The sequence below is a fragment of the Emydura macquarii genome, unplaced genomic scaffold (assembly GCF_026122565.2).
Source record: "Emydura macquarii macquarii isolate MOO-44397 ecotype Brisbane River unplaced genomic scaffold, CSIRO-AGI_Emac_v2 contig_2636, whole genome shotgun sequence".
Taxonomy (NCBI): domain Eukaryota; kingdom Metazoa; phylum Chordata; order Testudines; family Chelidae; genus Emydura; species Emydura macquarii.
The window spans coordinates 24,714,086-24,728,990 of record NW_027132773.1 but is presented as its reverse complement, the minus strand read 5'-3'; the positions used below and the strand labels follow the sequence as shown (position 1 = coordinate 24,728,990).

The 14,905-nt window shown below is 38.9% G+C and overlaps 1 protein-coding gene across 1 annotated transcript in view; it reads left to right on the top strand.

Moving 5' to 3' along the window:
• The window catches only part of POT1 (protection of telomeres 1), a 160,012-nt gene that overhangs the window by 133,492 nt on the left and 11,615 nt on the right, over window positions 1-14,905 (top strand). The window contains exons 15-17 of the mRNA XM_067564316.1: window positions 3,503-3,708; window positions 6,934-7,069; window positions 9,511-9,605. Of these exons, the coding sequence (XP_067420417.1) occupies window positions 3,503-3,708; window positions 6,934-7,069; window positions 9,511-9,605 (437 nt within the window). The remainder of the gene's footprint in view (window positions 1-3,502; window positions 3,709-6,933; window positions 7,070-9,510; window positions 9,606-14,905) is intronic.

Below are 14,905 nucleotides of genomic sequence, written 5' to 3'. Positions count from 1 at the left end.
TCATAGGCTCATAGACTTTTAAGGCCAGAAAGGGCCATAATGATTATTTAATCTGACCTCAGCCTCACTCACCCACTTCTGTAGTAGGTCCATACTTCTGGCTGAGTTACTGAAGGCCTCAGATCTTGATTTAAAATCTTCAAGTTACAGAGAATCCACCATTTATTCTAGTTCAAACCAGCAAGTGACCTGTACCCCATGCTGCAGTGGAAGGCAAAATAAAACCCATGGTCTCTGCCAATCTGACCAGGGGGAAAATTCCTTCCTAATCCCAAATATGGCGATCAGTTAGACCTTGACCATGTAGGCAAGATCCACCAGCCAGACACCTGGGAGAACATTATCTGTAGTAACTCCGAACCCTCCCTCCTCTTTCCAGCCATTACAGATCTTTGCTCATGGGCCATATGTCATTGTAGGCAACCTTATCATACCATCCCCTCCATAAACTTATCAAGCTCAGTTTCGAAACTAGTTAGGTTTTTTGGCCCCACTACTCCCCTTAGAAGACTGTTCCAGGTCTTGACTCATCAGGGATTAGAAACCTTCTAATTTTAAGACTTAACTTATTGATGCCCAGTTTATATCCAGTATTGGCCCTTAACTTAAATAACTTCTCTCCCTCCCTGGTGTTTATCCCTCTGATATATTGGTAGAGAGCAGTTGTCAAGATCATCCAAATCTTCTTGTATGATATTCTGGTCCTCCTCCATATTGGCAATACCTCCCAACTTTTTGTCATCTGCAAATTTTATTAGCATACTCCCACCTTTTGTGCAATGGTCATTAATGAAAATATTAAACAAGATTTGTTCCAAGACTGATCCCTGAGGATCTCCACTAGTAACCTCCTTACAGCCTGACAGTTCACCTCTCAGCATGACGTGTTGTAGTCTCTCCTTTAACCAGTTGCTTACCCACCTTTCAATTCTCGTATTAATCCCCATCTTTTCCAATTTAACTAATAATTTCCCATGTGGAACTGTATCGAATGCTTTACTGAAATCCAGATAGATTAGAGCCACTGTATTTCCTTAGATTAAAAAATTGATTATCTTCTCAAAAAAAGAGGTCAGGTTGGTCTGGCACAATCTATATTTTGTAAAACCGTGTTGAATTTTATCCCAATTACTGTTTACCTCAATATTCTTAACTACTCTGTCTTTCAAAATTTGTTCTAAGACTTTCCATATTATTGAAGTCAAATTAATTATTGAAGTCAAATGCCTGTAGTTTCCCACATCTTTTTATCCCCCTCCCCTTTCTTAAATACAGGACCCATATTTGCCATTCTCTAATCGTAGGGCATGACCCCGGAGTTCATGGATTCATTAAAAATCCTGGTTATTGGGCTTGAAATTTCACGTGCCATTTCTTTAATATTCTTGGATGGAGATTCTCTTGGCCCCCTGATTTGGCCCCATTAAGCTGTTTGAGTTTGACTTCCACCTCAGATGTGCAATTTCTACCTCCATATCTTTGTTCCCATTAGCCATCCTGCCACTGTCTCCAAGCTACTCATGAGCTTATAGGTAAATTGCTTCTGTACTTGAAGTAGTAATTTAAAAATGAAGGTCTAAGGGGGGGAAGAAATGCACATGGGATTAGATGTACTAGCATGCAGGTTCACCATAACTGTTTTTCAGTCTTTCTGTGCACCTATTTTTTAGCTATATTCAAAGAATACCAGAGTTTGGTTTCATATACAGAAGTCACTTTACCCACTATTGACTATTGAGGTTGAAAATGATGCTACTTCAAAATACACTACAATATTGTAAGCAGGTACTTCACATACTTATAATGTGGAATACCATTAGCATCAGAACATTTTACTTAGTGGAAAACTTTAATTGTCCTCTTTTATATAATGCATTAGTACGGCTTTCTTTAAGGAATTAGCTTTATTTAATGGAGGGTACAGTTCAGTTCTAATAGCTTAATGGCTCTGTCCTTTATTAGAATATATCTTTATTTTACAATTAATAATTAAAGATGTTGATCATTTAAAAAATAGAGGGTTTTTAATTTGAGTAGAGCTGTCAAAAATTTGATGCAACTTTTTTTGCAAGAAAATGCAGATTCATCAAAATCAAAATGTTCCACGTGAACGTGTCAATTTAAACAAAAATTGGTTTTAAAAAAAATTGAATTAAAATATTTCAGTAAAGTCAAAACATTTTGATTTTTCATTTTGAAATTACTTTTCTTTTGAAAATTTTATATTTAATTTTATTTACATTATATTTAAAAAAAAATATTTTTAAATAAAAATTTTAAACCAAAATTTTTTGATTGACCCGAAACAAAAAAGTTTGAAAAATTTTGTTTTATGAGAAATGTTCAAAATTTGATTTGTTCCAATGGAAATTCTGGTTGCTGACTAGCCCAGAAGAATTAAACAAAGAAAGAAAGAAGTACAGTCACTACTACTTTGTTCTTAACAAATAAGAAAATGTGTTTTAAAAATCATATAGAAAATGTATAAATAACTAAATAAATTGGGTACAAATGCCAATACAAGAAAAAAACTGAATACTGAGTACTGAATGCTAATGCATGCAGTATACTCACAAGTTCTGAAGCATTCTCTGATTGGAGTTTTGCCCTTGATTTATTTGGGAGCAGGTACTGGTGTCAGTCAATGCTTTATTAAATAGAGATGTTCTGAGTTTCTGATTTCCTTAAAAAAAAAACAAAACAAAAAAACACATATTTTTTTCATCATAACAATGTTTCTTATCCCCATTCTATTCCACTCAAAGCCAACAAGGCTTTTTCCCTCAACAGAAAGTGTGCCAGAACATTTTGCTGTTAAAATTCCATAAACAATCCACTATCTTTGTGTTCATGATTACACATCTACATTGACCTTGATCCTGCAAGCTATTCCACAGTTCAAAGCAAGTAATGCAAAGTTGTTGCACTGTAGCACAAGTGCAAACAGTGGTTATGTTTGATGCAAAGTAAGGTTATGTTCTACGTATTGTCTTGAAGTGGAAGGTGGTTTCACATAGCTTTTGCTCTTGTTTTCTTTTTTGGCAGAATGAATGGTAAAAGAGTATGGAGCAATCTGGATTTCAATGTTAAGGAGACATATCTGTGCAGCTATCTTAGGGCCTGTGAAGTCAATGGCAGTCTTTCTGTTGACTTCAGTGGGCTTGGGTAAAAATACTAGGTCTTACCCCTGCTGATAGACAGGATTAGCTTTCTTTGCATGCAAGAGCAGGGCTCATTAATGCAAGGACCAGATTTCCTTGAGTTTATATGCATAACACTCCACAGCTGAGCTGTGCACCATCAAACCCTTAATTTGCTACAACATGATGTTGCAAATTATCTTTTGTCAAAAACCGGTGTGGAAAGATAAATTTTCCTGTATATGCTTTTATTATAATAATATGTCAATATCTTGTTTATTTTAAGAACTGCATTTCATACTACTAGACTATTGAAAGAAAAACTGCTACTATATACCTATTGCTTGCTAAAATGTTTTTAGGCAAGAAGTTCCAGATGGTGATGATTTCGACTTAATTTTAAGAGACTCTGCAGCTACATCTCTAAATCCAGAACTTCACAATAAGTTGTGGTATGATTCTGCAGTGTGGGATACAGAAAATCAGGGCCAAAGAAAAATAGCTGTTCATTTTGTAAAGCATGATGAGCTGCTTCAAGAGCCAGAAGATACTTTGATTATGGTACAAGGTAAGATAATTAAATTATAGTTATACCACCTAAGATGGCACAGTGGACATTACCACCAGATATTTAGGATTTAGCTATCTCTGATTTAAAAACAAAAAGTTAGTGAGTTATATTTAAAAACAAAGCACACATGTATTAGAATCATCTTTAAGAGATGGTAAATTCAATTAAAATTTTAAGGTTAGAGATGGCTGGCTGTGTATCTGAAGTTTTCAGATAAAATCTAAACTTGCAGAAATAGTGGGTTTGGGTTCAGTAAATCAGACAGGAGTCGGATACATTTGTATCTTCTAAATCCAAACCAAGAAGCTTATTTGTGGTGCAGTTTAAAAAATAAAAAGAATGTACTATCTCCAGGTGGGCCTTTTAGATTGGTTCAGTTCTGATTTGGAATGTGATTGCAGTCTTACAAAAGATCTTCAGACCTGGCTTGATAAATAAAAGGCTTCTCATAATGCAATCCTACTGTTAACTTTGTCAGCCTCTGGATGTCAGTGTTGTGTCACATAAATAAAGCTGAAGCAGTATTCTTTTTATCTGATTGCTTTTTAGGGGGAGAGAAAAAAAAACACCTAACTTTAAACAAAGTAGTTTAGGCAAAGATATAAATAAGGGTGTTTGGTTAGAATATTGCATATCTTCACATTCTGAATTTAAAACCAAGTGACAGTATCCAGGTGGATCAATTTGGAAAGGCAAGGGGTGCGTCAGATGGCCTCTTTCATGGACAGATCATGAGCGTTAACGACAAAGCCCCTTCTATTTGCTACTTAGCTTATTATCTAACTAGTTTCAACAGTAGTCTGCTTTGTGATGTGTTCCCAATGTAAATTCTGCCATCTGTTGATACCATTTTCTTCCTTTGTAAAAACCCCACATCCCCAGTTCTATGTCTTCTCTTTTTTCTTAAAATAACCAAACAGTATATCTTGTTCTGCAAATTATTGGAAGATATTAAAGCTCCAGCAGCTGAGTGTTTGAGAGAGTGAGTATGTGGAGTGGAAGTGAAAGAGACAATTGTAAATCTTCATATATTTACTAAAAGAAGCTTTAGTTAACCATTTTTGAGCTCATTTTCCCCTTCAGAATGTTGATAATGGAATGTATCTAAAAGGATTGCTGCTCAGAGAATTTAGGCTTTTTACATTTTCATTTACAATTTCTGAGAGGAATTTTTTTTGAGCGTTCCTAAATATATCCTCCCTTAACTTCTCCACATACAAACAGCAGCAACTATCCTTCTGGCCAATGAGATTTAGATATTACTCCTGGTGTTAAGCATAAGCAGGTTGTTTTAGTACAATATGAGATCCTCCCTTCCCCAGAGACCAGATGCTGAGCCATGTTACTTCCACAGGACGTTTTTGTCTCTGTTAACCTGAGAGTCGGGATAGAGCTAAGTCCAGGAAGAAGATCCACTGCTAGGCCAGCCTTTATTTAAACAACTTTTAATTAATGTAAATAGAACTAATTTGTGGCAAACCTTAAAAAAGGTGGTATTTAAGATATTGATTGCATTTAGATTAATATGTATTCATGTATTTCAGTTTTCACCCAGTAAATTCACTCTGATTCATTTCATTGGAAACTATTGTTAATCTGAAACATATGTTGATGTTGATTTGTTAGTACACTGAAAACATTGTTTAGATTAGACTTTATTTTCCAAATACCTTTAAATCATGGAGGCGTCCCAATGTTTCCGTAGTTAAGAATATACTGAGTTTTATGCTGAAAGCATGATTTAAATCCTTTGTCTGACCATAACATTTCAAGCATTGTGTTGTGAAGAGGTTGTTGCTATGGTACAGGACTGGATTCTATTCTTGGCTCTGTGCAAACCTGGGCAAGTCATTTCATGTCTCTGTGCCTCTGTTACCCTCCCAAGTTCTATTAATCTTTTATGATTATATTATAACCTCTTCTGGGTACATACTATGTATTTGTACAGTGCCTAGCACAATGGAGCCCTGATCTTGTTGGCTTCTCTAGTCACTCCTACATGATAAAAAACTGTAATAACAATAATAATTAAAAAAATACAAGAGTCAAAGCCATAGTTCCTGTTTTAAGATCTTATAAAAGCATAATATCTAATTTAAACAAAAGTTGTTTTTGCAGAATGTTACATATTTCAGAAAATTCACTACTATATTGTACTAGTACTATATCGTACTACTACTGCATCCGATGAAGTGGGTTTCTGCCCCTGAAAATTTATGCCCAAATAAATTTGTTAGTCTTTAAGGTGCTGCAGGACTCTCATTGCTGTGGTACTATATTTCTTTCCCATTATTCATTCATGAACTTTAGTCCAAATATTATGTAGCCAAAATCTAGTGGTTATTATGTGCATAACTATAATTACAGTGTTAAGTGTATCCAACCGGCTCTTGCAATTTCAAGGAAACAATATTGCGCTGGTCTGAGGTCAGAGAGTTTCTAGATTCAGTCCAGCAACCACAGCAGACAAGACCTGCTGTGATTGAGGGACCTATGCTAATTTTAAGAAATGACATCCCTGTATCTCTAAGGTATACAAATGCATGTCTTATGACACTAGAATCAGAAAATCCTAGCTTCTCCAGTGGTATAAAGCATTCATTTCTAGTCTTGGATAATAGTGGTACTTAAAACCACGTCATGTTTATTAATGTTTACTCCTGTGTTGCATTTTTTCCCTCACTTCAGTTTTGATGATGTTTTAACAGCCACTTGCTCTCATATTGTTAGCTAAAATATGTTTTATACCACTTAAAAGCTGGATCAAGCTGGTTTCTTGAGCTATAAAGCATTGCATTCTACTTCTGATTGTTCTCAAGACAGCAGCCACTAAAATTGCTGGAAATGACGTGAAAGGAAAAGCAAAGAGTAACCTGAGTAAAGTTATTTTAAGGTCTGCTATCTTGTTAGCTACCATTGTTATTATGAAATATATTTAAAACATGTTATGGTAAATTATAATTTTGATTGCACATTTATTGAATATGTGGATGTATTAACATATTTAGGTGTTTGCATGCAGTAATGAGACACTTTTAACAGTTTTGTCCGATAGTTCCTATACTATTAATACATGCAATACATTAAAGAGTCGACAACACTGGCCTTTGTACAGTGATGAATTACAGATGCTGAAATGAATATCCAATAGGCCAAGAAAGATGAATCAAGTAATTAACTATTAAATACAATTAAGAAAATAGTTTTTTCTGCTTTTATTAGGAGGGACACTAAAAGAAATCAGGAAACTTTCAAAAAGATTTAAATGTATTATCCCTGTGAGAGCCACACAAGAAGATCTTGAGTTATTAGACCTTTCATCTCCATTCCTTTTGCAAGGGAAGATATGGCATTACGGGTAAGTTTAAAAGAAAAAACTGTCTTGATAGTTTAGAAGGGTTTGCAATTAATAGATATGCAGAAAACTAATTTCTTTCAATAACTTCAAATCCAAATGTCAGTTGCAAACAGATGTAACTTTACCTTCTAAAGGCTGTTCTCAAAAAAAAAATTGTCCATGCAAAAATTAGAAAGGTATGGAAGAGGAAGATGTAGATCTGGAGCCTGAACATGAAACTTATGCTACCGCCACTATACCTAAAAGAAAATAAACTTACATTATACCTTTCTGTTTTCTGGAGCTTAGTTTTTTAAATAAAATTACCCATTAGGGTGAAAAAATCTTATTCTCAGCCCACAGATGATTTTGTTTTTAAAGTTTCCTATAATTCTTTGGATGGTAAGAGGGAGGGTTCCCTCAAGGGCTGAGGCTTTTAGGAGGCAGTGGGTGTAGAGGCTCATGGACTGGGAGGGTCAGGTTGCTGGGCGCGTCAGTTCTTGAGAGGGGAAGAGGAGGGTCAGGCAGGGAGCCAAATCTATGCCCCTCCACATACTCTAAACAATGCACTTCAGCACTTGATGGCATGAATGAAGGTGGTTATTTGAACTTACCAATTTTTTCTGCTTTAAAAAATAAAAGAAGCTCTCGGCCATCAAGAGATGCCTACTTACACACCCTGTTGAGGCAAAGCCATTGTTGGTACCTCAGGTTCCTGGTTGGCTGAGGTCATCACCAGTATAAAGTACCACCCAGTATTGGCTTTCAGCATGCCCCATAACTAACTATTTGGCAGTGGTTGCAGCTCAGCTTCGTGGATGGCCCTGCAAGTGTTTCTTGTTCCTAGACGATGTCTGTCTCAGAAGAGCCCAATCTTATAAATGTGCCCTGCAGGAGATATTTTCACTCTTTAAATGTTTGGGTTTTGTGTAAACATTGAAAAATCGCACTAGTTCCTACACAATCTTTCATCTCTTTAGGGACCATCTTAAATTTTACAAGAGCCCTAGGTTTCTTTCCCAGGACAGGTTTTGAGATCTTCAGGTAGTAAACCTAGTTAGGTCCAAATGAGAAGAACCAGTACAGTTTTGCATTTGTCCTGATGACAGCTTGTACCTCTGTTGCCCTCTTTGTATGGGTATGGATGTGTCCCTTGCAGAGATGGTTGAGTCTACTCTGCAGACCAAATCATGGCCTCTACGTGTTAGTTTCCCTTATTCAGAAGGTTAGAGATTCCCTTCTGTGGTGAAAGCTCCCAGAGTTTGTCTTGAAGAGAAGCCAGAACCTTGAATAATGGTAGGCACAAAGGCATCCAACCTTGGATGGGGAGCTCATTAGCTCACAAAGTCTCACTTGTGTGTACTTATCAAAGCACAATAAATTAAGACCTTGTACAGTCATATAAAATATGCGCCAAGGTATGGTTGGTGTAGGGGCAATCGTTGAATTCCCTGATGTCTGTGCATTTAAAATCTCAGCCTTTGCAATTTCATCGTTAACAGTTTTACATTTAATCTATGTGGACTTTTTGGGTATGGTCTTATTGTTCATGTTCTTGTCCTAACTCTGAATGCCACATATTTTATATAACATATTTAAAAGGAATGAATTATTTTCCTGCGACTTGCCTATATTACACCAAATAGTGCTTTAATTTACTTAATTGTAAAATAAAAGACTTTATTGTTCTCTGCTTCACACCAGTGTAAGTGGGAGCAGAATTACTTTTAAAACTAATCCTAAAGATAAATGTCAATTTTATGTTGCAACTGTAGCAATACTAACACATAAGCTTATTTTGAGTGCACAATAATGCTACTGTAACTTTGTTTCCGGGGGCAAATGAAAACAACTTTTTACCGACATCTCTCGATTTAAGATATTTTTATCCAATTATGATATTTTAGTTGCTGTCCTACATCCTGTAAAGTTTGATGATGATACATGAGTACTCCAGGAATAAAAGGAGAGGTTCTTTTAATAGCTCATAAGTAAAATATTTTTAGCACAAGTAAAGCCAAATTTCTATACTAATAATCCTATAATCCTGTCATGTTTTTAATACATAGTAGAGTTTCAGATTTATTACTGCTATTACAAAATGGCACTTTGAATGTATTTTTAAACAACAAAAAGTGCTACTGTGTGAATGGGTTCAGTTGGTATTGATACACGGTTGTTAGCCTTCCTTATTCAATTAGGTTATTTAGTGGGCCAAAATAACTTACTTTGTAGATGTTGATACATAAGGAGCATTAATATAGTTTACTACTTTAGATGTTGTATGAAGTTTCTCTGCCTTAAAAAACCTGATTTGTAAACTGAATCTTTTCATAGTGGCAGTGCTTTGCATCCCCACAGAGTAACTTTATTTGAATAAACTTGTTTGGTGCAGAAGGAAAAAGCTAATAGAGTACAAACATCAAGGCGATTAACTATCAGCATCTTATTTTAAATGTCAGGTGCAAACAGTGTTCGAATCAAAAGACTATCCAGAGTCTCAGTTCCCTTGCGGCAGAAGAACAACCATCATGGGAGCCTACTGAAATAGCACAAGGTTAGTTGACATCATTATGCCCTGAAATAGATTGTGCCTTGATTCTTAAGGGTAGCTACAAATCGTTTCTCTGAGATCTTATATGTCGTATGGATGCATGTGTATGTGGAGCTATGCAATATAGTTGCATTTTATGGGCTGGAGCTAAATATATAATTACCTTTTAAAATATTATATTAAAGATGAACTGAAAAACTTTTTATGTGTAGGAATTCAAGTGTATTGTTTAGTGTTTATTCTGCAATAGGTGGCATTTCTAACAATTAAGATAGTGTGATGTAATGAACCTGTGTTACATACACTCAAGTGGTCTGTTGTGAGCTATACACAAATATGTAGCATCAGGAATAAAATTCATCCCATACACAAGTCTTCCATTTGAGAAAACAGAAATCTTTCCCTGTGAGTGGTAGTAAGGTTTGTATCTTTTGTGAACCTTACCTCTAGAGGATACAAACACTAGCCTACTACAATACCCAGGGAATTAGGAAGAGTTAATTGCCCAAGTCAATAGGGTTTGAGCCCCTAATTCCCTTGTCCATTTTTTAAAATTTCTTCAACCCTTGGAAGGAAAACAGAGCCCTGGGAAATACAATTAAAAGAAAATAACACTTTGAACTATTTCTAAATTTAATTATTTTTGTCAGGTCACATCCAATTAAGGATTTGCAATCTCAAGCAGTGTCTGAATCTGACTGATTTTATTAAAGAATACAAACTACAGAAGCAGGATGTGTCTCACAAACATCTTTTCATACTTATTATATATTAGTAAATGTAAGTTAATACATAACTCTCAGTATCAAATTGTGTTCATTAGAAATTTACTTCCCACTCCTAAAAAAAACACCCAAAATTAATTAAAATGAAAGCATTCCACAAATTAAATAAAAACAGTCATTGAGAGATTTATTATTCCTAATAGCATAATTCAGCAAACTGTCTCTGGCTACTGCATGAAAAACAATTTCATCTGGTCAAATAAGTATTTTTGATTTGGTTAGATTGAACCCTTTGCTATCAGAATGTGCTCCCCTGCCATTTTAGTCACTGAGTGGTTAGATCATGGCAACAAAGTAATGCATATAATACATAACTAATATTTCCATAAGAATGTTTGAGTTCATATGAAAAATATGAAGGTCCATATGGCAAGAAGTATGTTAAAAAACATCAGTTGTTTGTATTCAAATATCTATGTCCTCTTACCAGCCCAAAGTGCAAAGTCTTCCCTGTTTTACAATTGTGGACTCATTTCCGTGGAGTCTAGGCTCTTACTAAACAAAATTTCCTGAAGGTTACCTAATCTGGAATCATCAGGAGATACAAAATACGTGGTGCATAAACAGGGCATCCATCTTTTTTCTTGAAAGAAACTAACAATGTTTCTGTAGAGATGTCTATTCTCATATAACTATTCAAACATATACTGCAAGCACTTATTTTTATTGATTTATTTATTTGTTTTGAAAGTATGTGAATATATTTCTAGTTTTATCTGATTATAGATTATTTTTGCATAGAATCAGAATCATAGATATATAGGGCTGTAAGGAGCCTTGAGAGGTTGTCCAGTCCAGCCCCCTGTGGTGAAGATCAAGTAAACCTAGACCAGCCCTGACAGGTGTTTGTCTAACCTGTTCTTAAAAACCTCCAGTGACTGGGATTCTGCAACCTTCCTTGAAAGCTTGTTCCAGTGCTCAACTATCCTTGTAGTTAGACAGGTTTTTTTTAATATCTAACTTAAATCTCCTTTCTGCAGAATAAGCCCATTACTTTTTGTCCTATCTTCAGTGGACCTAGAGAACAATTGTTCTTTGAGTAGTGTCCCTGTGGGTGCTCCACTCCAGATGTTGGTGCATCCTTGACTGAAGATTTTGTCAGCAGTGCCCATCCAGATTGTGCATGCGCTGTGCCCGTCTCGCAGTGCCATTGGCACCCTTTTCAGCGCACGTGACACAACCCCCTCAGTGTCTTTTCAATCATCCGCGGTCTGAGACTGAGCCCTCAGCAGCTCTTCACAGCCTGTTTGACAAATCTTCAATAATCTATTTTTTCCCCATAAAGTTAGTCAGTTTATCTGTAGTTTAGATTAGTTTACCTCAATCCTTTCCTGTCCAAAAAAAATTGTGCTGTAGACTTACCGCTTAGTTAATAGAAATAGCATGCCGGGCTCTCCTGGCTTCAAACGGTGTGCCTCATGCAGGGACACTATGCCGGCTTCGGAATGGCACTTGGAATGCATCAGATGCCTAGGCAAAGGGCATATCACCAGAAATGTATCCACTGCAAGAACTTGAAATCTAGAGCCAGGCATGACAGGGACCTCTGCCTGAAGCTAATACCAAACCCTGGGCAGGGTAACATCTCCTCACAGGATAAGACTAGAAAGAGGCATTCCACTCCACCGACAGTGGAGCAGACCAAGAGAAGGTGGTCACTGGGAACGACATAGGATTTGGTACCAATGAGACTCTAGGTTCCTCCAGTACACTGACCTCCACAACAATGAAGGACTCTCACCGCTCCACTAAAGAGCTGAGAGATAAAACAAAACAACCTCGATCTGAGATAGCACCGTCCAAAGTAACGGTTAGCAAAATGGCAGTAACTGCCACGACATTGGCACCGACACAGACCTCAGTGAGGACATCGGCACCGATTATGCCTGCAGTGCCTATGGCACCAATAACGACTGAGACACCGATGGTGCCGAGAACATTCACAGTGCCAACTGCACCAGCAGATATGTACACACTGAGAAATGTTACAGAGCAGACTTTGGCACCGACATTAATGATGGAGCCAACAACACCAGCTCCGTGAAAGCATACTGAAAAGTGCAGGCAACATGAGAAGGAGGAAGAATTCTTAACATCATCCCCACTATCAACTACTATATGGGACTGACACGTCCCCAATGTAATTCAGTCAGGAGGAGCCCATTTCTCCCATCTCCTTCTCCAATGATGAGGAGTATGATGGTGAACAGGCTACTCCCCCACTCCCCCCCCCTCCCCAAAAAAAAACAAAAACCCATGACCTAGGAGGCACCCAACTAAACTCCATCTACATTGTAGATGTCCATCATATCCATGGTCTGGACCTCCATGGTTTGCTCCACCAGTCCCATATTGCATGCACTGGCCCTGGATGGGTCTACTTATTCGACATCGCACAGTTAGACCATCAACCTCCCAGAGATATAGGGAAAGGTCACCTAATAAACCTACTCTAAAAGGATCCAAAACAACTGGTCCTATAGAGGAATGGGATGAGAGTGCAGATCAAGAAATAACTCCACCTGCATCAACTCATCCTCTTCACCTGATGAGGCCATAGTTCCTCCACCTCCAATGACTGCAGATGATTTTAAGCAGTTCCAGGAACTGTTTGAGGGTGGGCAACAGGATGATGCTTGAGAGATTTCTAGTCTCTACGCTCAGAATCTACACACATGTAACAAGGAGAATATTTAAGTACCAGCCGTATAACTCCAGGTACCAAAATTACTCACCAAACATATGGTATGAGCAACCACGTTCCCAAGAAAGGCAAACCAACAGCCATCAACATCTCAGGCTGCCCCTCCAAAACAAAAATTTTGAGGACTTGGTCAAGGAATACACACATTAACAAGGAGAATAAGTACCAGCCGTATAACTCCAGGTACCAAAATTACTTTTGTCTGTACAACCATCCCCACCTGCCAGAGCCCATAACTCCACCATTGTGTTCAAACATCGCCTACACCCCTTTTACCAACATGGGGCAAGCATAACAACAGACAAGTGGTTACTAGAAATTATCCGATCTGGGTATACTATCCCCTTTATCTCCATACCTACAATCCAAACCTCTTCCCCATCTCATGAGCACCTATTGCAACAGGAGGTCGAACATTTACTCCAAATAGGTGCTGTAGAGCATGTCCTCTCCCAACACAGAGGCACAGGCTTCTATTCCTATTACTTTCTTACCCAAAAGAAGACCAGGGGTTAAGAAAACTGAACAATTCTTCTTCGAGTGTTTGCTCATCTCCATTCCACTAAAGGTGTGTTCACGCCTCCTTGCACAGTTACCTGGAACTTTTTTCCCCTTAACAAATCCCATAGGGCCAGCTCCGGCGCCCCCTGGAGCCCCACACACATGCTGTGATATATGAGGCGCTGCCGGCCCTACGCCCCCTCAGTTCCTTATTTCCGCCCAAGATGGTTGCTGAAACTAGCCTTGCTCTCAGGAAGTACTGTTCCCCTTGTTTGGACTTGTTTGATATTCTAACTTAGTTTTAGTCACTTAAGTAGTTCTCAAGTGTTGTTAAGAGTTGTTAGACATAAGACAAGTCCTTGTGAGGACTTTGAGCAGCCAGGCAATGCCCTGGTCGCTGGGCTTGAAGCAGTGTGCCTCCTGCGGGAAGGCCTTCCCACTCAGTGACCCCCATGACTGCTGCCTGAAGTGCTTGGGGGAAGCCCACAGGAAAGAGAAGTGCAAGATCTGAAGGGCTTTCAAACCAAGGACTCAAAAAGATCGAGAAATCCGATTGAAAGCCCTGCTGATAGTGGCAGTGCTCCGCCCGGTGTCCGAGTCGACCCGCTTCACCTCGGTACTGAGTGTGACCTCAGTACAGAGCGCACCGTCAGCACCACCCTCGACTCGGCACCGCGCAACATTGCTGGCACCGAAAAGGAAGAAGCAGTGTGCGGAGCATGGACGCTTCCCTGCGCCGACGGTACAGACAGGGTCGAGTACGGAGATGCACCGGACCCGGCCCATCGAGACTTCTCTGGTGCCTGCATCTCCAATCAGGGAGCCTCCCCTGACTCCTGGGAGTGGGAGAATGCCCCTGCTGATGCCGTTGACACCAGAGGCTTTTCAGGTGGCAAGAGCCTTGTTGACCTTGCCTATGCCACCTCCGCTCCCCTCCCGCCAAGGGAGAAGGGGCCGGTGTCACGGGGGAAACCCACTTTTGGTCCCCCTGAATGGCAGTGGAGATCCCCAGTAGGGGGAGGAAGATCTCCCACCAGACAGTCTCCGAGGGTAGAGCAGAGCCACTCCCCCAGTAGTCGCTCCAGGTCAGTAGCGTCGAGCCGACCTGCCCCGTCATGGGACATGGAGTCTCCCTCTCGGCGCCGACATCACTCCCAAGCACCGTGGGCAGCGCACGCCAGGAGGTGGTACTTGTTGATGTCTGCCAGGTGGCACTCAGACAGCTCCCATTCCAGATCCCTGGCACCGAGGAGTTCACCCTGTACCTAGACAGCGCAGAACCCGGTCGCCATCGGAGGACCTGGCATTGATGA